We start from the raw sequence: 25,733 nt of genomic DNA, 5'->3' as shown, positions 1-25,733 counted from the left end.
CTTCCTGTCAGGAATGAAAGCCTAGCCTCAACCACAGCCTGCAGAATTTAACACAGTCCTACGCCCTCTGTAGAAATAACACTTTTGGCTTGCCCACATACTGTGGATTGTGTGACCCTTTGGTGGGGGTGGGGGGATTTCAGGGGGAGGACAGGACAGGACGACACACAGGACCCAGGCCCATTTCTAACTTCATAAAGGTAGAAAGTGCTAGCAAATTCTAACTTTGGCCACTCCACGGGTATTTTTTTCCTTTTTTTTTTTTTTTTTGGTTTTTTTTTTTTTTTTTGGTTTTTTCGAGACAGGGTTTCTCTGTGTAGCTTTGCGCCTTTCCTGGAACTCACTTTGGAGACCAGGCTGGCCTCGAACTCACAGAGATCCGCCTGCCTCTGCCTCCCGAGTGCTGGGATTAAAGGCGTATTTTAAACAGCAGTGATCCATGACCCTAAGGGACCTTCAGTGAGGATCCACAGAGCACCTTCCAGAAGCGACCCATCGTAGGCCCCTGGGGTTCTCTCCTTGACAAGTTCTTTGCATCCAAGTGCCCAGGCATACTTGTAGGAAGTCCCCGTGAGCTGACTGACACTATGTCATGCTCCCTCTGGCTCATGGCAGGGTTCCGGAGTTCTGCCAGGGCAATTCTATTCCCAGCTGAACCAGAGGTAAACTTTTAGTCACCCTCATTGCTTCAAAAATACACAAAACAGAACCCACGATGTGAAAAAGGGAACTGTGACCCCCATGGTACCGAGAAAGATTTGAGGAGTGCGTTGTATGTGTCCGAAGTCCACAGCCTGAGACTTCCCGAACACCTTGGGCCTTTGCGCTGACCACACCCACCCCAACCTACACACCACGAATCCCCAGGTCTCTACCCGGGACCACACACTGTCTACATCACACACACACACACACACACACACACACACACACACACACACACACACACACACACACATCTGCCACCCGATCCGGGACCACACACTGTCTACATCACACACACACACACACACACACACACACACACACACACACACACACACACACACACACACACACACACACACCCGCCACGGTCCAGCCCTCCCTGAGCCTGGGGGTTAGGGGAGAGGCGGGGTGCTGAGCCGGGGCGGGGTGGGGCGGGGCGGCTGTAGGCTCCACCCCCAGCTCAGCCGGACTCAGCAAAGTTTTCCTCAATTGCTGCTAGAGCTGTGCAGACGCCCCCAGCGGAGCAACAGGATGAACGCAGGTTCCGACCCCGTGGTCATCGTCTCAGCGGCCCGAACCGCCATAGGTGGGTGTCCCCGAAGGCCTCCCACCCGCTACCCGGCAGGTGCACAGAGTACCTGGCCGACAGCCCGCTTGCATGGTGGCCCATCGGTCACCCTGTGGTGGCAAGTGCAAGGCACTGGCGGTCTGAGCTCAGGCCCTGGGCAGCTCTGGGCTTGGCGAAGCATTAAAGTCCCTGTCGCATGTGTCCTCCTCCTCCTCCTCTTCCTCCTCCTCCTCCTCCTCCTCCTCGGTGGTCCTCAGTGTGCTCTGGGTTCAGGCGCCGTCCCTCTTCCCCATTCCGTTACAGGCTCCTTCAATGGTGCCCTGTCTACTGTGCCTGTCCACGACCTGGGGACCACTGTCATCAAAGAAGTCCTGCAGAGGGCCAAGGTGGCTCCAGAAGAGGTGTCCGAGGTCATATTTGGACACGTTTTGGCGGCAGGTAACTCCTCAGTAACCCCAGGAGAAGTCAGGCTCATTAGAAACAGACCATTTATTTGCACACTCTCACACACACTCGCCACCGGACATTTCTTGGCTCAGAGTTCCCTCTGCCAGGATCCTTCTGTCCCCCCCCCCCCTCCCTCCTTCCTAAGGTGATGATTCTAGACCACGGATCTGTACTGCCTTTGCATTGTTAGAAGCAAGGCCAGGCTGGTGCATAGGAGAGCATGCATAGTGCGCCACGTGCCCCGAAAATGCCACACATTTAGTGAAAGCACTGTGCCAGCAACAGGAAGGCTGGCTGTAGCAGAACAGGTATACCCTTGTCCTCTTGTCATGAGATAGGCTGTTCCTCACTCGTGGGAGCTTCATCACTCCCAGGAAGAAGACAGGAGAGTCTAAGAATGCCTTCACTTGACCTCTGATTGCGTGCTGATAATTGATTTGGAGCGTCAAGTGTTAGTATTCAAAATCAATTTCTGTTAATTGTTAGTATTCAAAACCAACTTCTGTTCTCACTCTGTCTGACACCTTGCCCATTTGCAGGTTGTGAGGATATTTTATCACCATGTCAGGTATTTACTAGTTAGAATAGAAATTGTTATCAGGAGTCGGTTTGTTGCTGCGCAAAAGCTGGCCATGTTGCCTTTTGGGAGGAACTTGGAAGATGTTGGAAACTTAGGCTGGAACATCCCTTGCTATTTGTAGTACTTAATGGGCCATTTTAGTGGAAGTTTGGAAGACAGTAATGCTGTAAGAAATGTGGACTGTGGATGCCTAGCTCAAGAGATTTCAGAGGGAGAGTTTATCATAAACTGGGCCTGGGGTCAGTCATGTGATATTTTGATTGAGAGTCTGTTTGCTGATCAGGATGATGCTGAAGACTCAGCGTGAGCAGAGACCATCCTCACCATGGAGATGAAACCTTCTATGGTTCATTAGGACAATAAGGAAGTGTTTCCCTAGGATGGGCACACAGAAGCTGGCCTAAGTGGGGCCAGGCTACTTCTTGACCTGCAAATGAGATTCAGCAATCTAGTAGCAATCTAGTCTGGTACTAGTTTTGAAGGCATGGAAAATGCAATTTTGAGGGGTGCTGGAGAGCATGTGAGGCTTGGCACCTTTTGGCACCGTCTGGTCTTTACAGAAAGTCTCTGAGAGGCAATTATTGAAGGTGAAACCTCAGGTGGAACAGAGACTCCAGGATATTGGAGCTGCAGGTAAGGACTGAGCTAGAAGCAGCAGGAAACCTTGTGGGGTGAAAGGCAGAGCAATGGACGCCTAAGCCCTTTGCATCCCAGAAGGCTGTCTGACCTGAACTATGAGGTTTTGATGTATACTGCTAGATTTGGGTTTTACTTAAGTGTGGTTGTTTTTTATTTATTTATTTACTTATTTATTTTTGGTTTTTCAAGACAAGGTTTCTCTGTGTAGCCCTGGTTGTCTTGGAATTCGCTCTGTAGATCAGGCTGGCCTCAAACTCACAGAGATCCACCTTCCTCTACCTCCCGAGTGCTGGGATTAAAGGTGTGCACCACCAAACCCAGCAAGAATATTTAAGTGTATAATTTGCTTTTTATTTTTATTTTTAGGAAGCCCTGTTAAGTGACTTTGAACTTTTAAAGAGACTTTGGACTTTTAAACACACAGGAATTTTTAAAGACTTTGGACTTTTAAAAGTTGCACTGCATTTTATATTACGATATTAACCTGATACTTTAGGGACAAGGATAAAAAGTTATCATTTAAAGGTGATAAGTTTCTGTGTGGGGCTAACAAATAGTGTGCTGTGCTGGTTAGTTTTTTGTTTTGTTTTGTTTTGTTTTGGAGGGGTGGTTCTTTTTTGGGGGAGAGTTATTTGTTTGTTGAGACAGTGTCTCATGGTATACCCTTGGCTGTCCTGGAACTCACCATGAAGACCAGGCTAGCCTAGAACTCACAGAGATCCAGCTGTCCCTTCATTTTTATTTGTTTAGTACATCTCAGTCTATCTGTGTGCACATACATGTGCATGTATGTATATATACATGCATAGATATGTGAGGGTGCCTGTGAAGGCCAAAAGAGGGCTTTGAATCCTCTGGACCTAGAATTACAGGCAGTTGTGAGCTGCTTGCCATGAGTGCTGGGAACAAAGTTCAGGTTCCCTCAGCTAGGGTTTATGATTTCCTGAGCCATGGGCTTTTGACCAGGTTTACACTACCAACCCATGCCTTCTAGAGAAAGTGTGCTCCACTTCCGTAGGGTATCTTTGTTCAAACTCCCTTTTAAAATGTACTTTTAAATTAGCTTACAGAGTAGTTGGTTCCGTAAGGGTTTTTCATTCATCCCTTCCTCTTCCCCATTATCCATCCCTATCCCTGGTTAAAATTTTAGCCCCCAGTATTCCTTCTTTTACTGTCATATACCTGTGTCTAATAGCCCCTCACCCCCTAAGACCTCTTCCTCTCCTCCTCTCACGGGTCCATTCTAACTTCCTGAGCTCAAGAAATTAAACACACACATCTAAAAATCCAAAGCTCCCTCTTCCATACTAAGGTAGTGTCTGACTTTTTTGGTGAGGTGTGTTTCTTGGAGGCAACAGATAGTTCCTGCTTTTCAATCCAGTTTACTAGTCTGAGTCTTTTGATTGGGGGATTGAGATCATTAATATGCAGATATTTTTGAAAGGTGCTCATTGATGCCTGCCATTTTGTTGAATTTTAGTGTTTTTGTTTGTTTGTTTGTTTTTTCTCTTTCTCTCTTGCCTGGTATTATTCTAGCTTGGTTTATTCTTTCCTGTGGCTGCATGGGTGAATTTGTTTATCTCTTCTAAGTATTTTTTTCAAGTATGTTCTGTAAAGTTGGCTTAATAGCCATAAATTCCTTTAGTCTATTATTGTCATGGAAAGTTTTTATCTTTCTTTTAATTATAACAGATAGTTTTACTGGTATAATATTATAGGTTGGCAGCATTTTATCTTTCAGAACTTGTTATATATCTTTCCAAGCCCTCTGGCTTTGTAAACTTTCAGCTGAGGGGTCCAGCTGTTAAGAGCACTGACTGCTCTTCCAGAGAATCGGAGTTCAATTCCCAGCACCCACATGGCAGCTCACAACTGTCTGTAACTCTTGTTCTAGAGGATCTGACACCCTCACACCAACGCACACAAGATAAAAGTTAAAATAAAATACTTTCAGTTGAGTAATCTGGTGTCATCTGATGAGTCTGCCTTCATGTGTGACTTGGTGCATCTCTCTTGATGTTTTATATTCACTTTCTTTATTCTGTATATTAAGTGTTTTAATTATAATGTGACAAGAAGAGTTCTCTTCTGGTCTTTTTTCTGATATTTCAAGGTTTCTCTGTGTAGCCCTTGCTGTCCTAGAACTCACTCTGTAGACCAGGCTGGCCTCGAGCTCAGAGATCCACCTGCCTCTGCCTCCTAAGTGCTGGGACTAAAGAAGTGAGCTACCATTGCTCAGCATCTATTTTTAATCTAACATTACATTTTCTATTTCCAGAATTGAGGTTGCTTTTTCTTCACCAGTTCTATCTCTTTGTTGAATTCCTATTTCATATCATCCATCTCCTGTCTTGTTTCATTCAACCATTTGTGTTCTTGAATATGATTGTAATAGTCTATGTCTGGGGTTTCATTTAACTCACTCTCACTAGATACCATTGTTTTAGGGTCAATTTTTTAGAGGAATTACGTTGTCTTGTTTATGTTTTTTGGTTTTTGTTGAATTTCGTTTTTGTTCTTTGAGACAGGATTTCTTTGTGTAGCCTTGGCTATCCTGGTTCAAGCTCTGTAGACATGCCTATGCCTTCCAAGTGCTGGGATTGAAGGAGTGCACCATCACCTCCCAGTTTATATTTTTTATGTTTCTTATGTTTCTGTGTTGAGATTTTAGGTATCTGGTGTTATTTCTTTGCTTGCCTGCTTTTTTTCTTTTAAATCAGCTATATTCTTTCAGTTGAAGTATTTGCAATGTTCAAGTGGGACTTGGATATGGCAGTGTTGAGTGTGTAGTTTAGAAAATAATTCCTCAGACCAGAAGCTCTGGATGCCTGACATAAGCTTTATATTATTCTATGGGAGAGTAACAAGAGATGTTTGGTAGTTTCATTAAGCAATCATCATACTAGCCAATTAATAACAGTGGTCCCTTTGACATCAGTAACTTGGAGAACAACCAAAGATACTATGGAATGCATTGGATTTCAATTAATAAGATTAGGAGTGGGAGGGAAATGGGGTGGGTAAGGATAAGGATTAAGTGGTAGATGGACTTGGAAAGGAGAGCATGGGTAGGAAGAAGTATTTAGATGGACTTTGTAAAGGTAGAGTGGGTAAGGATTAAGGATTAGATTAACTTTGAAAAAAAAATCGAGGTGAGTAGCTGGGAGGGGAAAGTTGAGACTGTTATTGTCCATAGATTTCAGAGTCTGTTAAAGCTACTGAAAGTTATAATTAAGAAGTAACAAAGAGAAGAAGGCCAGGTGATGGTGGTGCATGCCTTTAATCCCAGCACTCGAGAGGCAACCTGATCTCTGAGTCTGAGGTGTCTACAAAGTGAAAGTCAGGGCTACACAGAGAATCCCTGTCTGAGAGAGAGAGAGAGAGAGAGAGAGAGAGAGAAGGAGGAAAAGGAAAAAGAAGAGGAGGAGGAAGAGGAAGAAGAGAAAGAAGAATAAAAATAAGAAGAAGAGGAGGAGGAGGTGAGAGGGAGGCACATAGGAATATGAGGATCCTATTTAAGGCGTGTCCAAAGAGTGTGGTGAAGAACAGCAAACTGGGTGAAGAAACACACACAAAAGGCCTAAAGCCTGAGCAATGTACAGAAAAAGCAAAACCAGCCTGAGAGATGGAAGAATAAAATTAAAGAGGAGAAAAGGAATACTTAGGGAGTGAATTGCTGGCCCAGTTGAACTAAGCCGGAAGGTAAAGTTCTCAGGTCCCTCTGGCTGTCTGGTTCCACAGGATGTGTGGCAAAGAGAATGGGAGCCTTTGCTATCTGCAGCCTCTGTTCTGAGGCTGGGAAGGGCAATGGTAAGTCCTTGGCTGGTGATTCCCTCCAACTCCAGCATTCCACAGTGGCCCTTCCTGGTCCTGCATATCCTGGATATGTGAAGAACGAACTTCCCTGGCCTTCTGCTACTTTTATATTTATTCTAACTGAAGAGAGTCCCCTCAGTTAAAGAAAAAAAGGCATTTATCAGTTCTTATTTTGCTATATATATACTATATATATATGTATATGTGTGTATATATAATATGTAACATATATGTGTTGCTTGTAGATTTTATTTATTTATTTCAGTTTTTTTGAGACAGGATTTCTCTGTGTAGCCCTGGCTGTCTTGGAACTCTCTTTGTAGACCAGGCTGGCCTCCAGCTCACAGAGATCCTCCTGCCTCTGCCTTAAAGGTGTGTACCACTAACGCCCGCCTATTTTTTATACTTTTAACTATGTATATGTGTATATGAGTTTAAGTACTTGAGAGAAATGCCCACAGAGGCAAAGAGAGGGTGATAGTACCATGGAGTTAGAGTTACAGGCTGAGAACAGAACTCAATTCCTCTGCAAGGACTATAAGGATTTTTAACCACTGAGTCATCTCTCCAATCCCCACGCCACCTTTTTTTTTTTTTTTTTTTTTTTTTTAAGACAGCTTTACTATGTAGTGCAGACTGACCTAGAAGTTGCTATGTAGTACATGTGGGCCTCAAATTGACCATGTAACACTTGCTGGTCTCAAACTTAGAGTATAGCCCAGGTTAGCTTTGAACCTTGTGTATGATATCCTGCCTAAGCTTAAAGAGTGTTGTGAATCACTTCAACGGCCTGATTTTATATATAATTTGTTACATATGCTCTATTCACAGTATAGTGAGTAGTAACCCCCCCTTTTTGTTCTGAGTGTTGTATGCCTAGCCTCTGGGAGAGAAATGTTCTACAAGTCTGAATTACGCCTTGTGCTTACAGGCAGCAGAACTAGCTGGCTGTTACCCTTGGTCTTAACTACGTGTCTTCCCGACCAGGAGGAAAAATCTGGCCCTCTCTAGAGAGGAAGGTCTCGAGGTTCCGTCCCAAGGTGTTGGGAACTTGCTTGTGGAGGAGTTGCACAAGGTGCCCTCTGTCCCAGGTCTAGAGTGGCAGGCAGAGAGGGAGACATGCATCTGTGCTGCTGGAGAACTGAGCTGGCCTGAAGGCATGGGGGGCGGCAGGCCATCTCCTTGACTCAGCCCTCACTTGTCCCCGATGTTTACCTTTCTCCTGATGGCTTAAAGGCTCCCATGTTCCCTGTTCCAGGTTGTGGGCAGAATCCTACTCGACAGGCCAGTGTGGGGGCAGGGATCCCCTACTCGGTTCCAGCATGGAGCTGCCAGATGATCTGTGGCTCAGGCCTCAAAGCCGTGTGCCTTGCAGCCCAGTCCATAGCCATAGGCGACTCCAGCATTGTGGTTGCAGGAGGCATGGAGAACATGAGCAAGGTAAGTGCCGAGGTGCCCATCCTCCTCCTCCTCAGCCACGGTGCATGTCCTGCTGAGGAGCACAGAAAGCCACTCAGCCTGGACCCCTGCCTGAATGAATGTTCACTGTTCTCCAGGTTGCATGAGAAATCCTATGTGAAGAACAGCCTGTCAGCCAGGCAGTGGAGGAGGCAGAGGATAACTTTTCTAAGCTGTTGTTCCAGAAGCATACAGTGTTTTCTGAAAGGAACCCACAAGATTAGTTGTTGCTGTCCCTGCTTACTATGTTGCTGAGGCTAGCCTAGTACTTGCTGTGTAGTCTAAGCTAGCCTTAAGTGCTTGCCTCTCCAGCTCTGCCTCCTGAGTGCTGAGATTACAAACATATGCCACTGTGCCCAGAAAAACCTTTTTAAATTTTTGGATATTTTCCAAGTATCCAAAACTTAACTTTCTCTCTCTCTCCTTTCCTTCCTTCCTTTATTTATTTTGATTTTTTGAAACAGGGTTTCTTTATGTAGCCCTGGCTGCCCTGGATCTCACTCTAGATCAGGCTGTCCTGAACTCAGAGATCCTCCTGCCTCTGCTTCCGGAGTGCTGGGATGAAAGGCATGAGCCACTACCACCTGGCCAAAGCTTTTTTTAAGAGCTGTCTTCTTTACAACTTTAAAGGTTTAAAAGCTCCTTTTTATCATGCTCAAAAAGTTAATAAACGGGTCTATTACAGGAAATTCATCTTGAGAACACTAAAAAGATATTTCACAGGCCATTGACTAACTTCTGAGGTGTCATCCTTACAAAGGTCATGAAGGCCACCTGAATCATCCAGATTCATAATTCAACTCCTCTACTTATTATCAAAGAATAAAAATTAGATAGTTCAACAAAGGAGCAACTGCTTGGTTATGTCAAAATCTTGGTTAGGTCCCCAGATTTTCTACTTGAAATATTGTCACATTTTTCATTTCCATGGGAGACTGTTTCCCATCATGCATTACTGCCATTCTCCTCTTCTAACAAAATAATAATAATAATAATAGAGGCTGGGTGTGGTGGGGCACACCTTTAATCTCAAAAGAGAAATGATAGTAAATACAACACATTTCTCACCCATATTACTGGGAAGTGGGCACATGCCCCCACACCAGGTGGAGTCAGGACAACTGCTGGGGTAGGTTCTCTCCTTCCCCCAGGTGGGTTGTGGGGATTGAACTCGGGTCATCAGCCTTGGTGCCAGTGCCTGTATGACTGAGCCATCTCACTGACACTGCCTTGCTTTCTTTTTCTTTTTTTTTCTCCCCTTTTGGTTTCACTTATTTATTTGTTGGTTTTTCAAGACAGGTTCTCTGGGTAACCGTGGCTATGCTGTAACCTGCTCTGTAGACCAGGCTAGCCTCAAACTCAGATACTTGTCTCTGCTTCCTGAGTGTAGGGATCAAAGGTGTGCACCACCTTGCCACTTCCCCAGCCCCCAGAATTTAGACAGGGTCCTGTGTAGCTTGGACTGGCCTGGAACTCCCCATGTATTCCAGGTTGGCCTCAAAATCACAGAAATCCACCTCTCACTGCCCACACCAATGCCTGCACTACCTTTTTTTGGAGAGATGAATCTAAATGTTCTTTGAACAGAGTGGGACAGTGGAACTGATGAGCTGTGCTGTTTAAAATACCTAGCTCATACTCGATTGAATGGCCCACAGCTGAAAGTATTAGGGCAACTGAACTCAACAAGTCAGGTAGGATTCTGTGCACCTCGAGCAGCCTGCTCCTAGATACAGCTCATCAGCCCAGGGTACAGCACATCCCTAGGCAGTGTTCTTTCTCCTTTTGACCTGGAGCCAGAGCTCAGAACAGTCCACACACAAATAATCAAGACCATGATTTGCACACAGAGCACAAGGAGCCTCAGCAGGACAGATCCCTACCACTTCAGGCCTGACCAGAGGGAAACAGGAGATAGGCTAGCTTGTTTTGGACTTGCTTTCCCTCTGTGAGGAAGAGTCGAGTCACATGTTGCCCCCTAACCTTCTTGTCATGGCCCTTGATCAGGAGGGACCCCAGGAACCAGACCTTGTTGATCTTCTAGAGGGTAGGACATGTTAAAGCCACCCATGGTGAAGCATGCCCAGTCCCTGCTGTTCAGGAGGCTGAGAAGCTCGTGAGCCCAGAAACTCAAGACCAGCCTAGATCACACAGCCAGACCTCACCTCAAAAACCAAAGGAAAGAACATGGCCGGGGATCACAGGGAGCTGTCCTGTCCAGGAGGCTTGCCATTCAGGTCTGGGTCACCCAGTGCTGTCCTTCAAGCTGGCCCTGCAGTGGAACAGTACCTTCTTGTGGAGGCATCTCCAGGTCTGACCTTGGAGCCACTGGTCAGAGATCAGTGAGCTCAGCAACTGCAGAGCTCAGGAGAAGAGCAAAGGTCACAAAGTGAATGGAGTCCTTCTGGTTGGATGTAGTAAAGTGCAGGCCTGCACCTAGGGCTGCTGTGTGTGGTCACACAAGCCAACATGGCGTCAGTGCTGTTAGTGGGAACACTGATGTCCAGAGCTGCCCCCTAAATGTATGGCTTTTACTTCTTTGCTTCTTAAAAACAATAAGCATATCATATTATGGGTTTAATTATGTCATTTTCGTTCTTAGATATCGTTGTACTTTGATTCACCTCTGTTGACTCCTTGCCCATTATTACCCTTTCCATTGTATGCTGGCTGCTTTTGAAATGCTGGAAGTTAAGAATAACTTCTCGAAAACCCTCCTCTCAGTTCATGTTGCAACCTGAGTATTCTCCCTATGGCTATTCTGTCTCCTATCAGAATAGATATTGGATGTGCTGGAGCAATGAACAGTAGTGAAGGGCTTGTACTATTCTTGCAGAGGACCCAAGTTCAGTTCCTATCATCCATGTCAGGGGGGCCTCACAACTGCCCATAGTCCAGCAGGGCGTCCAATACCCTCTGGTCTCTTTGGTGTGCACTCACGTGGTACCCATAAAGTCATTCAGGCACACACCCACACAACATTTTTTAAAGTAGGTACATGATTCTGGTTTTTATGCCATCTCCTTAGGTAATGCTTACTTCTCTAGAAGGAAAAAAATGAAACCATCAGGAATGAAGACACAGAATGGACAGGTTTGAGAGAGAAACGGGCAAGTTACAGAGGAATAGATTGCTAAGAGAAGGCAGGTGGGATTGTCTGCTAATGCCAAGAGGTTTCAGGCCCTGACCTGGGGAAGCAGGTAGTGGGGAGAAGGGCTTGATGGGTAAATGAAGAGGGAGGAAGCACTGTGCAGACCATTCTGAGTCTGAGTGGGATCCTAAGGAGAGGGTTGATGACAACCAAGTCTAACCTGTTCTTATTTCCTGTCTCCAGGCCCCTCACTTGGCTCACCTGAGAGCAGGAGTCAAGATGGGGGAGATGCCGCTGGCTGACAGCATCCTCTGTGATGGTCTCACAGATGCGTTTCACAACTACCACATGGGCATTACAGGTGAGGCTGATGTGGCTGCACACACCGGCTTTAAAGAGGCTGACAAGAGCATGTGATGGTGTTATTGCAGAAGTTCTGAGTCTGAAAGTTGTCCTGCTAATCTGTTATGGTGTGGTAGCGAACTTGGTGATTCTCTCTCTCTCTCTCTCTCTCTCTCTCTCTCTCTCTCTCTGTGTGTGTGTGTGTGTGTGTGTGTGTGTGTGTGTGTGTGTGTGTGTGTGTGTGTTTCTGTCTGTTCAACATACAGATCTAGGAAATTGGACTCAGATCATCCATCTTGGCAACAAGTGTCTTGAGTCACTAGTCTATTTCATTGGCTTTTTGTTGTTTGTTTTTGCTCTTTTGGGGGCCCACCACCCACAGAGGCTTATTCTTACTTATGAATGCCCAGCCTTAGCTTGGCTTATTTCTAGCCAGCTTTCCTTAACTAAAATTATCCCATCTACCTTTTGCCTTTGGGCTTTTCCTGTTCTCTTACTTCTGTAATTCGTATTCTTACTCCGTGGCTTGCTGTGTAGCTGGATGGCTGGTCCCTGAAGCTCTCCTCCTTCTCCTTGATCCTCCTCCCAGTTTTCTCCTTTTATATATCCTTTCTCCTGCCTCGCTATTGGCCGTTCAGCTCTTTATTAGACCATCAGGTGTTTTAGACAGGCACAGTAACACAGCTTCACAGAGTTGAACAAATGCAGCATAAACCAAAGTAACACATCTTAAAATAACATTCTACAAAAGTTTTTTTTCTTTTTTTTAAATACAGGGTTTCTCTGTGTAGTCTTGGCTGTCCTAAAACTCATTCAGTAGACAAGGCTGGCCTGGAACTCAGAGATCCACCTGCCTCTGCCTCCCAAGTGCTGGGATTAAATGCGTGTATCACCACACCTGGCTTTTTCTTTTCTCAAGACTTAATAGTAAAATAGATCAACTTTGAAAATGAGCTAAGAATTAGTATTGATGTTAAATTTCCTGACTGTTTAAAAAGGGTTTTAAAATCTATATTTGTGTGTGCATGGGCACACAGGTATGCAACTACTAATGTGATTGTCTGGAGGTCATAGGTAAACCTGCAGTTACTCTCCCTCTGTGGAATCCAGGTCTTCAGCATTGGCAGCAAGCATCTTTATCTTGCTGCAGAGACATATTATCAGCCCAATTCTGTTTTTAAATAATCTGTAAATATTTTGTTCAATTATAATGATATAATTCAGAGGTAAAAGGGAATTGTATTTCCATCTTTCCCTCAGGTGGTTAAGAAAGAGAATGTTCAGGTAAATGGGGCAAAAATATCAATGGCATATCTGGATACTGATTTCTGGAAGTTTACACTTCCTTATATAGAAAAGAGAAAGAAAAGCTGGGCATGGTGGCACAAGCCTTTAATCCCAGCAGAGGCAGGAGGATCTTTGTGAGGTCCACGACAGGCTCCAAAGCTACAGAGAAACCCTGTCTCGGGGAAACAGAAAAAAGAAAAAGGAGGAGAAAGAAATGAAATGCCTCTCAAGAGGCACTGGATTTCAGGTCCACTATCAGGACAGCAGAACCAGTCTGCAGAGCAGTGCCTCTCCTCCTACCAAGAGGCCTGCTGATGTGTACTATTAATTCTGGTTAAATGTGACTACCTTGAGCTACCAAAACCCAGCTCATCAATATGCTGTTTTTGCCTTTTCTTCTCCTCAGCTGAAAACGTAGCCAAAAAATGGCAAGTGAGTAGAGAAGCCCAGGACAAGGTTGCAGTTCTGTCCCAGAACAGAGCAGAGCGTGCACAGAAAGCTGGCCACTTTGACAAGGAGATTGTGCCAGTGTTGTTGTCTTCCAGAAAAGGTGAGTGTGGAGAGCACAGTAAACATGAGCCTGTTTGCAGGCATCAATAACGCCTGCAAGGATGCTATGTAGGGCCGTTTGTGAACTGGTCTTTACAAGTTGTAAAGGTGTAGACTTTATACATCTGAATGTGAGCGTGAATGTGAGCGAGCAGATGGTGATGTGGTGTTCTGAGACATGGTCCTGCTGTGTAGCCCTGGATGAACTACAGGTCACTATGTAGACCAGGCTACCCTCCTCCGGCTTGTGCCTGCCGAGTGCTGGGATTACAGGTGAGCCACCACACCTGGTGGAAAATACTGTCTACACGGGATATGGTCACATGGGAAACTGTCATCTTCAAATTGTCTACAGCTGCAGTGTGTGTCATCCAGTGGGCTCCATGAGAAGTGGAGCATCAGTCTGTGGTTGTCAGGAAGACACAACTCTCCTATGCAGTCTAAATAAAGCCTTTCCAGTTGCTCCCATGTACATCTCATATCCCATTTGCAGAGGACACATCATGTTAGGGTACTGTCCATGCTCTGAATCTGCAGACAGTTCCCTTATCAATAACTGACATCCATGCCCAGCTCACAGAGGGTGGATTGTTCTACTCCTGACTCAATCAGTTTTAGCCAGCTCAATGCAATCACAAACCCATGTACATACAATACAAATACCTCTGTCCTTAGGAAGGCCTGTGGATTTGGAACACAGCCAGACTGTCTCATGAAGAGTTCTCATGGGGTAGCATGTAGTAATTCTAGTAATTCCTACTGGAATGGAAGTGGGTAAATGCTAATAAACCTTTCTACCCAATATGAATCCTCTTGTTTCTGAGACATCCCCAATCCCAGCTCTCTGCCTTCTCTGTCCTCATCCCAGGTAACTGGTTTTACTTTTTTCAGGTCTTACTGAAGTGAAAATTGATGAGTTTCCTCGCCATGGGAGTAACATGGAAGCCATGGGCAAGCTAAAACCTTACTTTCTTACTGATGGGACGGGAACCGTCACGTCTGCCAATGCAACAGGTTCAATTTCTGAAGGGCACTGAGGGAAAGTACAGACTTTGGTGAGGTCTACCAAACGAATCTTTCTACACAAAGTGCTTCCTAAAGCTGAGTTTATGGAAAAGCTTGTCCTTTCTATAGTGTTGATTATTAATCTGTTCTGAAGTGATTTGCTTTCTTGACATCTAGACATCTAAGAGCTCCAGAGTAGCTGGGTATGGTGGCGCACACCTTTAATCCCCAGCACTTGGGAGTTAGAGGCAGGTGGATCTTTGTGAGTTCAAGATCAGCCTAGTTTATAAAGTGAGTTCCAGGACAGCCAGGGCTGTTACACAGAGAAAACTTGTATGGACGCTACCCTTCCTCGCCCCACAACCCCCCGAAAAAAAAAAACAAAACTCCAGAGTACCACAGGCCTTTACTTCCAGCACTTAGGTGGCAAAGGTAGGTGGATCTTTTTGGTTTCAAGGTCGTCCTGGTCTAAGTAATGAATTCTAGGTTAGCCAGAGCTATATACTCAGACACTATCTGAAAAGTAAACCCTATACTCATCCACTACATACTTTTCCAATTCCAGGAAGTCCCAGTACCTGCAAGGCCTTGGCTTGTTTCTTCAGTTTTCTTTCTTCCTCGGCGCCCCATCCCCCTCACCTCCATAGCTATTGGGGGCATCTCATAATGTACGGTCGACATCATATTCCAGACTTGACCCATTTTTGAGTACACTATGCAGTCTGATGAATCACAGCAAAGGGCTTTGCTAACTTGTCAGTAGCTTAATAGTTTCAAGTAGAAAAGGTGGCCCCGGGTTAAACCTCGGGTTAAAGAGCACTGTAGAAACCAGGTCACCTGTTTACAGGGATGAACGATGGTGCCGCTGCTGTGGTTCTTATGAAGAAGACAGAAGCTGAGCGTCGAATGCTGAGACCTTTAGGAAGAATAGTTTCCTGGTCACAGGCTGGTGTGGAGCCTTCTATTATGGGAGTAGGACCAATTCCAGCCATCAAGCAAGCTGTGAGTCTCTTTAGCAATGAGTATGTATGTCTGTGGACACACTTGGGCACATGTATGACAGGGCTTGAGGAAGGCCAGGCTGCTTTTAAACTGTGTAGGCAGAGGATATTGAACTGCTCCTCCACCTAGTAGCTTCCCAAATGCTGAGGTTACAGTGAGCATCAGCAGTGACCTTAACTTTAAAATTTTCACTTTTCTGTGTGCATGTACATGGTGTCAAGTGTGCTGCTCTGTAGTAAGCACTCTTTAAACCTCCACTCTAAACCTTTCCACTCTCGAATGTAAGGAGGTGCTTAGACTTTGCACCACTAGGTTTCATTTGCTGCCTCTTAGCCCCAAGACCTGCCCACCCCAACCTCAACACTGGGATTACAAGTGTCTATCTCGAAGCCTGGCTTTCTTAAAATATGGGTTCTAGGACTGAACTCAAGTGCTATTCAAAGCATTTTACCTGCAGTTCTCTGCCAGTTCACACTTAAAAATACTAGATCCAAATGCTCTGTATTAGACCCAACAGGACAGTTTGGACTTCCTTTCTACCTTGCTCTACATAGCCCAACCTGGCCTCAAATTTAGTTGTCCTATCCAGCCTCTTAAATGCCCCAACTACAGGCCTACCACTATCTATCTAGCTAGAGAGTAACTTCTACACTGTGGTGTGTCACTAAAGGAGTCCATCATACCGCTCTTATGGGAACATTATGTAGGCTGATTTTAGCCTTTAGAACCCTTGGGACACAGGTATAAGCCACCATGACACACCTAACTTCATAGTAGCAGTTTCCAGAATCCCATACATCATGTATCTGTCAGTAACTAATGGTTTAACTTCATTTTTCTGTAGGTTGCCAAAGCAGGCTGGACCCTAGAAGATGTTGACGCATTTGAAATCAATGAAGCCTACGCAGCCCTCTCTGTTGCAATAGCTAAAGAACTTGGATTAAACCCCGAGAAGGTAACCAACAGGACCAACTTGTGCTGTTTGCTAATGAACTTGCACAATCCAAGTTTGTTTCTGCCAGGTGTTCAGTTGACTTGTTGGTTTGCAGAGCAAAAAACTAAGTATGTTCATAACAAATGGACGGGACATTCTAGAAACAAGGGATCAGAGGTGTCACAGGCAGTATTTACAGTGAAAGTTGAGTTTGAAAGGGTGGTTTGCTAGCATTAACACTGAGAGGAGAAAGATAAGACTGGGGGTGTTAGCCTGTGTCCACACAAGACTGACTTAAGATCCTCTCTTTTCCTGTAGGTCAACATCGACGGAGGAGCCATTGCCTTGGGCCATCCTCTGGGAGCATCTGGCTGTAGGATTCTAGTGACCTTGTTACACAGCCTTGAGAGAATGGGCGGGACACGTGGTGTGGCAGCCCTGTGCATTGGGGGTGGGATGGGGATAGCAATGTGTGTTCAGAGAGGATGACCTGCCTGACAGCCATCAGCCTTGAATGTTCTTATTAAATCAGTGAAACACTAGATAGTAGGTGAAATCAGAGGACCAAAGTGAGGACAGGAACCCAGGTGGACAGCTTGCTGAACTTTAATGTGAGTCACCCAAGGCTAAGACATTGCACCTGACACTGCTATAAATAAAAGGGAGATCCAATCAGTCATCAAGGGCTCCAGAGTGAACGGCATTTTCATAACTTCCATGTTTATCGTCTTTGCTTTCTGGGTGCAATTTTATCAGATCATCAATTCGAAGAATGGTGATTGCAGCTTCTGTTGCAAACTTCAGGCTCTTCACTTTAACTATGGTTGGTTCAAACACCCCTGCTTGCTTGTTGTCTCGTGGCTTCCCATTAATCAAATCAAGACCAATCCTGTAATGGTGAAAATCTGATTCAATATCCTCTTCCAAGCTGATGTGGAGTGTTCCAGCTATTCTAGTCCAGAAGACTGTGGGAGTTCTAACAAGTGTACCTCTGGGAGTAGAAAAGCTGGTAGTGTAGTATCTGCCCAACATTTAGCAAATAGTCACATGTTGCATGCTGATATTATGTTCAGCCAAGCTGTGCATACAGTTTGGTGGCCAAAAGATTCCTTTGCCTAGTGACAGCAGTTGTCTTGCTTGGTGTTAAGTATGCTTTATGAAGTCCTCATAAGGACCAGATAATGTAATGACACACTATTCTGAGACTGTATTCACTGTAAGCTGAGGGGGCTGCCTGAAAAGGGTAAGAATAATCTAAGATCATACTCGTGGACTTCCTATAGACTACCCAGAGTGTCAGGATGGAATCCAGAGTTTACACCTAGAACACAACACTGCTAAAAGTCAGCAGCCACCATCAGATAGGTACCAAGCAACAATGATACCTGTAATGTTTCAGTATGTGACAAACATTTCACAAAGGTGTAGAGAGGGACAAAGGTACTATGATGAACTCATGACAGTGGACAATGGAACATTGTATACTCACCACTTTAGATTTTTACGTTCTGGATTAACTTGAGCCTCATTGTGGAAAGCTCTTAACTTGGCAACCAGGTCAGTGGAGTCCTGGGCAGCATTCACTGCCAGTGTATTAGGAATAACAAGAAGAGATCTTGCAAACTCTGCAATAGCAAGCTGTTCCCGAGATCCCTAGGAAGAAAGACATGCAGTGTCTTCAGGAAAGAAAACAAAGCACATAGCAGTAGGTCCCGACAGGTCTACCCAACACCACCATCTCCTAGGCCGCCTTTCCGAATCCACCCTTACCATACTGGTTGCATAGTTTTCAAGGTATATGGACAGGGCAGCTTCTACAGCACCTCCACCTGGGACCACAGATTTTGACTCCAAAACTCTCTTCACCACACAAAGAGCATCATGTAAAGACCGCTCCATTTCATCACACATGAAATCATTTGCTCCTCGTAAGATAATTGATGCAGATGTACGAGCTTTAGTACTACAAAAAACCAAAAAGTCATTAGTGTTTTTTAATTAATGAAAACAATGTTAACTGCAAATGCCCTTGGTTAAATCTTGTTCACATTTAAACATAAGGCACCAAGAACAATGTCTGGACCATGTAGAAGAGACAAAACACATTTCATCCCAATTTACAATGGCCCAGTATATTTTATCCCATGCGTATAACTGCTCCTACCACTGAGAGACTAGAGCAGCAAATAAATGGGAAAGAATTTTTACAACAGAATCTCCATTGCTTTGTAACTTATAAAAGTAGTTCTTGCCGGGCGGCTGTGGTGCACACCTTTAACACCAGCACTCGGGAGGCAGAGGCAGGTGGATCTCTGTGAGTTCAAGGCCAGCCTGGTCTACAGAGCAAGCTCCAGGACAGGTACCAAAACTGCACAGAGAAGCCCTTTTTCGAAAAACCAAAAGTAGTTCTTACTTTTTGATTAAGATCAGCTCATCATCACAAATTCTCTCCTGTACGACCTCTTCTGCTTGTCCCAACATTGTAGCTTCAAAAGTTTCTTCGCCTTCCAAATTGGCCAGTGTGGACAGAATACTTGCTGTATGAAAGAGTCATAATGATACATATTTTTTTTTCATGGTTTCACTTTAGTGGTTTTCCTTATAAGAAAAGCAATGCATTATTTCAAGGTTACGGACAAGCCACTACAACCTAACACAAGACAAAACTGTCATTTTTGAGATAAAATCAGTTTACTCATTTCCAACAAACTCAGCATTAAACAACTTTTCCAATTACCTGGGGGGGGGGGGGGGGGGGATGGCTCCATTAGAGCACCACAAGGAAGAAAAAAACTTTTTGAAACTTAGTACAAATATTACAACTGAAAGACCTTTGACCTAGTCACATATATTACTAAGTAGTTTGTCTCAGGCTGGAAGAAGACATACCTCCAGAAGCTTTAGCGATACGCTTGAGGTCTCTTTTTAAAACTCTTCTAACAGCCATGGCACCAGCCTCCACAAAATACTTCAGACACATATCATCTATCCCACCAGTGGTCAGAATAACATTGGCCCCAGTTGCCAGGATTTTCTGAATTCTCTCCTTGGTGATATCTGATTCTCTACAGAGAAAATACCAAAATGAACAACTTCAGCATTTTAAATAATGCGGCTGTAACTTTTACTAGTTACACATTATATTAACTATTCTTTCCCACTAAGACTATAAGTTCAATCAGTCCAACTTATGTTAATTTCAAGGACTTGAAAGTAACACTTGCCCTTTCAACTACAATTTGAGTTCTTAATTAAGGGTGACAAAAACAAAAACAAAACAACAAAAAACCCACCACCTTGTGCCCTCTCCCACCTTAAGGATACAATAGATTATTAAGGACAATCCAAAGACAGCATCACTAAAGCTGAAGCTGTATCAAGTCAAGACAAGCAAGAAAGATAGAAATCCAGCCTTACATAGTGGGATAACAAAGTGGTTCACGATGGCAGTGGTGGCACATGCCTTTAATCTTAGCACTTGGGAAGCAGAGCCAGGCGGATCTCTCTGAGTTCGAGGCCAGACTGGTCTACAGAGGGAGTTCCAGGACAGATAGGGCTACACAGAGAAATCCTGTCTCAAAAAACAAATAACAAAAAGTGGTTCAGAGTTGAACCAGCAGAAGTTATATAAGATCAAAGAATGAAGACCCATGAGAGGTCTATAAGAATATGTTAAAGAGCAGATGGTGAAGACGCTTCAATATTCTGAGCTAAAGCTATGATTGTCAACATTTGTTTTCAAATGAGCCTACAATGTTAATGCGAAAATGACTGAAAAGATGAAGACTTCAGAGACGGAAACCAGAGATAAGTAATCTGTCAAGGACAGACAGCTTGACCAGAAAAGTAAGAGTTTATAAAATTGTGTTCCTGGAAGGTACAGCCAAGGACTCCTGAAGCAAAATACAGGTTTTAGGACTAGTTAGGCAATCAGAGTTCATCTGTGGACATTTCTTTCTTTTCTTTTTTTCTTTTTGAAGACAGGGTTTCTCTGTGATGCCCTGGCTGCTCTGGAACTCGCTCTGTAGACTAGGCTGGCCCCAAACTCACAGAAATCCCTGTCTCCGTCTCTTAGGATTAAAGGCACGTGCCACCACTGCCTGGCTCATTTGTGGACATTTCTAACAAGTCTGAGATGAACCTGCTAGGAGGCAGTAACATGTACCATGAAAATCATAAGCAAATGGAAGAGATTACAAGTCAAGTATTAAAGTCACGTCCCAGTCACATAATGGACACAGTGGTCAGCGATAGGCCAATTACACAACAGCACCGCCCAAGAGTACAATGGAGGAAAGCATGTCTGCTAGAGTGACGTCACAGCAGCTGCAGTCGGCACCACCAGCTGTGTCACACCGCCTTAGCACACAGCATCTGGGGTGAAAACCACAGCAGCCACCCAGTACCGAACACTTGAGGCAACACTATGCTGCCCATTTTGACCACAATTCCTAGCTTAAATGATCCACCTGTTTCAGACACATAAAGCTAGACCACGCCTGCTTGACTAATCATTACTTTATAACATGCTTCTTCTACCCAGTACAAGTGTTGATTTACAAACATCCTTTCACAGGCAAAACTCTCCCCACATACCTCTGTCTAATTTGGTCCAACTTCTCAGGGTCTGTAATAACCACCTGTACACCAAGCTTCATTTTTGTTTTCTGCAGGCTGAAGTCAAGACAAGCAATTTTTGCATTAACTATTCTCTTGGGCATGCCTGCAAATGAATAAAAGGTCAACTATAACAATGTTAGGGTTCATAAAAGACAGTTATCCTTAAAACCATAACAAAAAATTTCATGTTATACATAAACCAAATTTAGACGGCAAGTAACTACATTAAACCTTAGGAAAGTCTGATGATTGCAAGGGCACACAATTCTTTCAATCTATACCCACCACAAATTCTTTTTTTTTTTTTTTTTATTTTAAAGGCAGGGTTTCATTATGTAGACAAGGCAGGCCCCTAAATTCAGAGACTTGCCTACCCACCACTCCTCAGTGCTGGAATTAAATGCCCGTGCCACCATGCCCAGCTCCCTATCTCAACTATTCAAGCCTATTAAGATAAACACTATGAAAAACACAGACAAAAACCAAACAACAAAAACCAAACCAAACAAAGTGACTGAACCGTAGTAGTCTCAATTTCCAAATACCACTGAACCTTACTCACCTTGAGATCCCACCACACAATTGAGTGCATAGCCATTGATCAGCATGCTTTCTATCTGACTTCTCCCATGGGCTTTTAGAATATTAACAGAATTGACTGGATATCGAGGCTGGCCTTTCATATCTGTGTATTTAACAGCAAGTACAGCATCCACTACCATATTAGAGAAGAAATCTCCATTTCTGAGACAAGAGTTAAAGACAACAACAGACTTGGGAGTAATTCACCAATGGAAGAAAGTACTATTCCTACAGTCAAGGTGACGTGTGTACATTTACCTCCGCCTGCATCTCACATCACCCTTCGCCGTGGCAAGGCTGGAAAGGCAGCAGTAGTCTCAGCCATTTTTCTCTAACAAGATCAGTTTGCATTAGCCTAGCATTTTAAATTTTATTGCATAAAATTGACATTCTATGAAACCTAGCCTTATTTTTAAGAGGGAAAGGTGGGCCAAATTTCACTGGAACATTTAAGGATACATTCCAATAATTTTGGAAGACATGGATGTCTTAGCAGCATTGATCAGACAGTCTCTTCCAAGTTCGTCTGTGTTAATAATAAGGTTCTCACTGATATAGCGCACTGCTTCCCTGTTACAGGAAAGGAAAATACAGATACATCACTCAGAAGTTTTGCATTTCACCACACTTAACACACTATCAAATGTCACAGGCAATCGTTTTCTGTTCAGCCATTTCATATAGGGGGAAGACACGGAAAAGTCCCCCCTCTTCAGATCACGGCACCTTTCCTCTATCCCACAAGCATAGCCACTAAAATCTATTAGGAGAGAATGTGGTAGTCAAACGGGAGAAAGCAGCACACTGGGCCGAGTACTTCAAACAGTACCACCTGAACGCGAAGCTAAGACATTTCCTATTTGAGATTAGTCACAACATTAAGACAGACTACAACCACTACACAAAATATCATTTTCTTTGAACGTAATCTTACTTGCAGGCAAGCCGATAGCCACTAATAACTGACGTTGGATGAATCTTCTGTTTGACTAGTTCATCTGCATTTTTCAGAAGTTCTGCTGCAATAATTACCTGTTGATTAAACACTGCTTTAAGTATTCATGGCACAGTGTATATACAGAAAAACATTAAAATGACCTAACGTCATTATTTTTGTTTTATTTACTTATTTGTTTTTTCAAGACAGGGTTTCTCTGTGCAGCCCTGGCTGTCCTGGAACTTACTTTGCAGACAAGGCTGGTCTCACTCAGAGATCCACCAGCCAACGCCTCCCAACTGCTGGGATTAAAGGCATGCACCACTATGCCCAGCTACGACCTAGCATTATTAACTAGCCACAGTAGACAAGCGAGTGGCAGCTTTCTGAAAATGTAAAATGGAGACCACTACAAAGTATTCTGTGCAAATGGCCCAAGCCACAAACACCAGAAAAATGCTAAAGCCCCAGCGCAACAGAATTTATTAGTTTTTATTTTAAATATATCTTTTTTTAATTTTATAATTTAATTTTACATATCAGTCACAGAATTTATATCCATTACATTTAGAGATTGAATGCAACAAAAGCTAAATATCGAACAATTGAAATGATTTTTGCTATTCTAGTATGTTTAATTAAATCTTAAAATCATTTAAAATATAGAACACTAAAAACCACTTTCCTGAATTTAAAAAAAAATCCCCAAAAGAATCTGTCAACCTTTTTTTGAAAGGAATTAAGGTATTTATTAAATCACATTATTTTAAACAAGTTAGACAAAGGCCATTTTTCACTGTTTAGGATCATAAGATTCCAGTCTTTTAAGGCCAAGTTAAGTCTCTAAATAAATTTCCCCACAATCTGTTTAGCTAGAGTTAACATCTTCCTCATTAAACAGTACTATACCAGTATGCTGGATAATTCAAGTGTGTTTTATTAACCATGTTTGCTGACTAGCTATTAGCACTGTATGGTAGCAAATTAACTTCCTCAACTTTCTATTCTGAATTTCCAAGATTTCCTGCCCACATTTAAAATTCAAAAGTATTAAACAACAAACAAAGAAGCCCAAACCTGGTAACACTTTCTTCTTTAAATAAGAAACTCTTTTCTACATGTAAACATTATCATGGCAAGTGGGTTGAAAATAAGCCCCCAAATTCATGAGACCCCAGTATTTAAAACAAGCTTATATTCAACTACCTGAGTTCTTTTCCTACTTAAATTGCACAAACTAGTTACAATGATTAGTTTTCAAATGTTTGTGAGACCATAAACACGTGACTTATTTCTGACCTAAAGCAAAGGATTCTGTGATGGATTCAACTTTAATAGTGACCGTTCTCTAGCCACTCCCAGGTAGTGCCTCACCACTGAAGTAGTTCCATCTCCAACTTCTTTGTCTTGCAGGTCAGCCAGCTCACAAAGAACTTTAGCAGCAGGATGTTCTACCTCCAGTAACTTCAGGATGGTGGCACCATCATTAGTAATGGTTACATCCTGAGAAATACACACTCAGCTTTAATATATTTAAGTAGAAACAAAGACTTTACAGAGAAAACCATTTTGAGGTTTTTTTGAAATTATTTTTATCAAGGCAACCAAGAACAGTTAGATATACTTACACCAATATCATCCACCAACATTTTATCCAAGCCAACTGGTCCAAGAGAACTTTTAACAATGTTGGCAATAGAAGCTGCAGCCATAACTGTAGATGGGGAAAAAAAATCAGAACAATTCACAAACAAGAGACATCCAACCACCTATGATTTTCTCAAGTCTACAAATCTGGGGGGGAAAAACTCAACTATTTAAGGGCTAATGAAGCTTAACTATTTTGAGTATGTCAAATGTTACAAAAAGTTTTCAGACAGCCTGGTCTACAGATCGAGTTCCAGGACAGGCGGCAAAGCTACACAGAGAAATCCTGTCTCAAAAAAATAAAATAAAATAAAACAACAACAAAAAAAATCTTCCAAAGAGTAATCCCTGCCACTGTTCATTGCAAAACATTTTTAAAAATAATTTATTTAAATTTATTTTATGTGCATTGGTGTGAAGGTGTCAGATCTCCTGGAACTAGATTTACAGACAGTTGTGAGCTGCCATGTGGGTGCTGGGAACTGAACCCGGGCCCTCTGGAAGAGTAGTCAGTGTTCTTAACCACTGACCCATCTCTCCAGCCCCGCAAGAAAAATTTTAAGGTACACCTCAGACTTTTCCTTCAGACTCTAGCAAGTTTTAATAAGAATAGTAGATAGTCCATCTGAGTAGTGATTGTATTTCGGGGGGAGGAGGCTTTAATAAAAAAATTAGTAAACATAACCACGATTCGAAGACCTTAAATGCTTTCAAAAACAGGCTCAACTACAGCTCACCACGTGCTAATTCCTATTAAGGTTAACAACGATAATGGTAGCTAAGTGTCGCTTACTAACGTTCAATTTGCAATCCGTTAGGTTTTACTGGGAGCAGCTGTCAACTGCAAGATCTGGACATCCAAGAACCCGGCCAGCCAGCCGGAGGGAAGCAACGCAGGGACCACCTAAAATCTGCGGGCATTTTCTCAGGAGCAAATGGGACGGGTTGGAAACTACTCTTCTCCGGTCATGTCAGGGATGCTGCAACCCGGCTAGAACCTGAACAAAGGGGCCGTGGGGCGTGGCAGGCGAGTAGGTCTGGAGCTCGCCTTCAATGTTAACGCAGCTCTCACTCGGGGCGCGGACGCCCACACCCATCCTGCGCACTTCCCCCCAAAAAACGTGCTGAGCTCCCGACCGTTCTCCCCTTACACGGGAGGGCGCAATGGCGGCGAGCCGGCCCGCGGGTGAGGGCCGCACTGGGCCCGGGCCTCTCCTCGGGGCACTTCACGGTGCCAAGGGGGTGGCCCCGGCCTCCCGACCGCGCCTGGGCCTCGGCCTGCGCCGCCGCGGGCCTGGCCCGGCACTCTCTCGTCCTTACCGTTCTGGGAGCGGATCGCCTCCCCGGTGCTGCGGTCCCCGAACACGGACAAAGGACCCTCCATCTTTAGGGAACCTGGCCAAGCTCGCTAACACCGCACACAAACGGTATCTCCGCTCCGAGCCCGGTCAGCGGCCACCACGACAGGGACCACGGCGTGGAGAGGCCCGAGCGACGCCGCGCGGGCTGCTGGGTAACACG

At 44.1% G+C, this 25,733-nt stretch overlaps 2 protein-coding genes and 2 non-coding genes across 4 annotated transcripts; 1 reads left to right on the top strand and 3 right to left on the bottom strand.

Moving 5' to 3' along the window:
- The first annotated feature begins 1,208 nt into the window (after nt 1–1,208).
- Nucleotides 1,209–17,105, top strand: LOC128118321 (acetyl-CoA acetyltransferase, cytosolic-like). Its single transcript, XM_052750861.1, has 9 exons — nt 1,209–1,294; nt 1,580–1,714; nt 8,017–8,198; nt 11,551–11,668; nt 13,343–13,486; nt 14,377–14,499; nt 15,338–15,492; nt 16,337–16,447; nt 16,745–17,105. Exons 1-9 carry the CDS (start codon nt 1,240–1,242, stop codon nt 16,913–16,915), a joined length of 1,194 nt encoding a protein of 397 aa, XP_052606821.1. The 5' UTR covers nt 1,209–1,239; the 3' UTR covers nt 16,916–17,105.
- Tcp1 (t-complex 1) lies at nt 17,017–25,733 on the bottom strand. Its single transcript, XM_052750860.1, has 12 exons — nt 25,533–25,733; nt 24,194–24,279; nt 23,940–24,068; nt 22,563–22,660; nt 22,088–22,198; nt 21,609–21,790; nt 21,023–21,149; nt 19,316–19,491; nt 18,840–18,963; nt 18,197–18,389; nt 17,916–18,079; nt 17,017–17,315 (listed from the first exon to the last, which is right to left on the bottom strand). The coding sequence occupies exons 1-12, from the start codon at nt 25,594–25,596 to the stop codon at nt 17,099–17,101; spliced, it is 1,671 nt and encodes a 556-aa protein (XP_052606820.1). The 5' UTR covers nt 25,597–25,733; the 3' UTR covers nt 17,017–17,098.
- LOC128118818 (small nucleolar RNA SNORA20) lies at nt 18,498–18,624 on the bottom strand. Its single transcript, XR_008221343.1, has one exon. It is a non-coding gene; the product is annotated as a small nucleolar RNA SNORA20 (small nucleolar RNA).
- LOC128118819 (small nucleolar RNA SNORA29) lies at nt 22,286–22,422 on the bottom strand. Its single transcript, XR_008221344.1, has one exon. It is a non-coding gene; the product is annotated as a small nucleolar RNA SNORA29 (small nucleolar RNA).

The sequence above is a fragment of the Peromyscus californicus genome, unplaced genomic scaffold (assembly GCF_007827085.1).
Source record: "Peromyscus californicus insignis strain IS unplaced genomic scaffold, ASM782708v3 Scaffold_22__1_contigs__length_63687245, whole genome shotgun sequence".
Classification (NCBI taxonomy): Eukaryota; Metazoa; Chordata; class Mammalia; order Rodentia; family Cricetidae; genus Peromyscus; species Peromyscus californicus.
The sequence above is the reverse complement of the archived record's forward strand: the minus strand, read 5'-3'. Positions and strand labels throughout refer to the sequence as shown.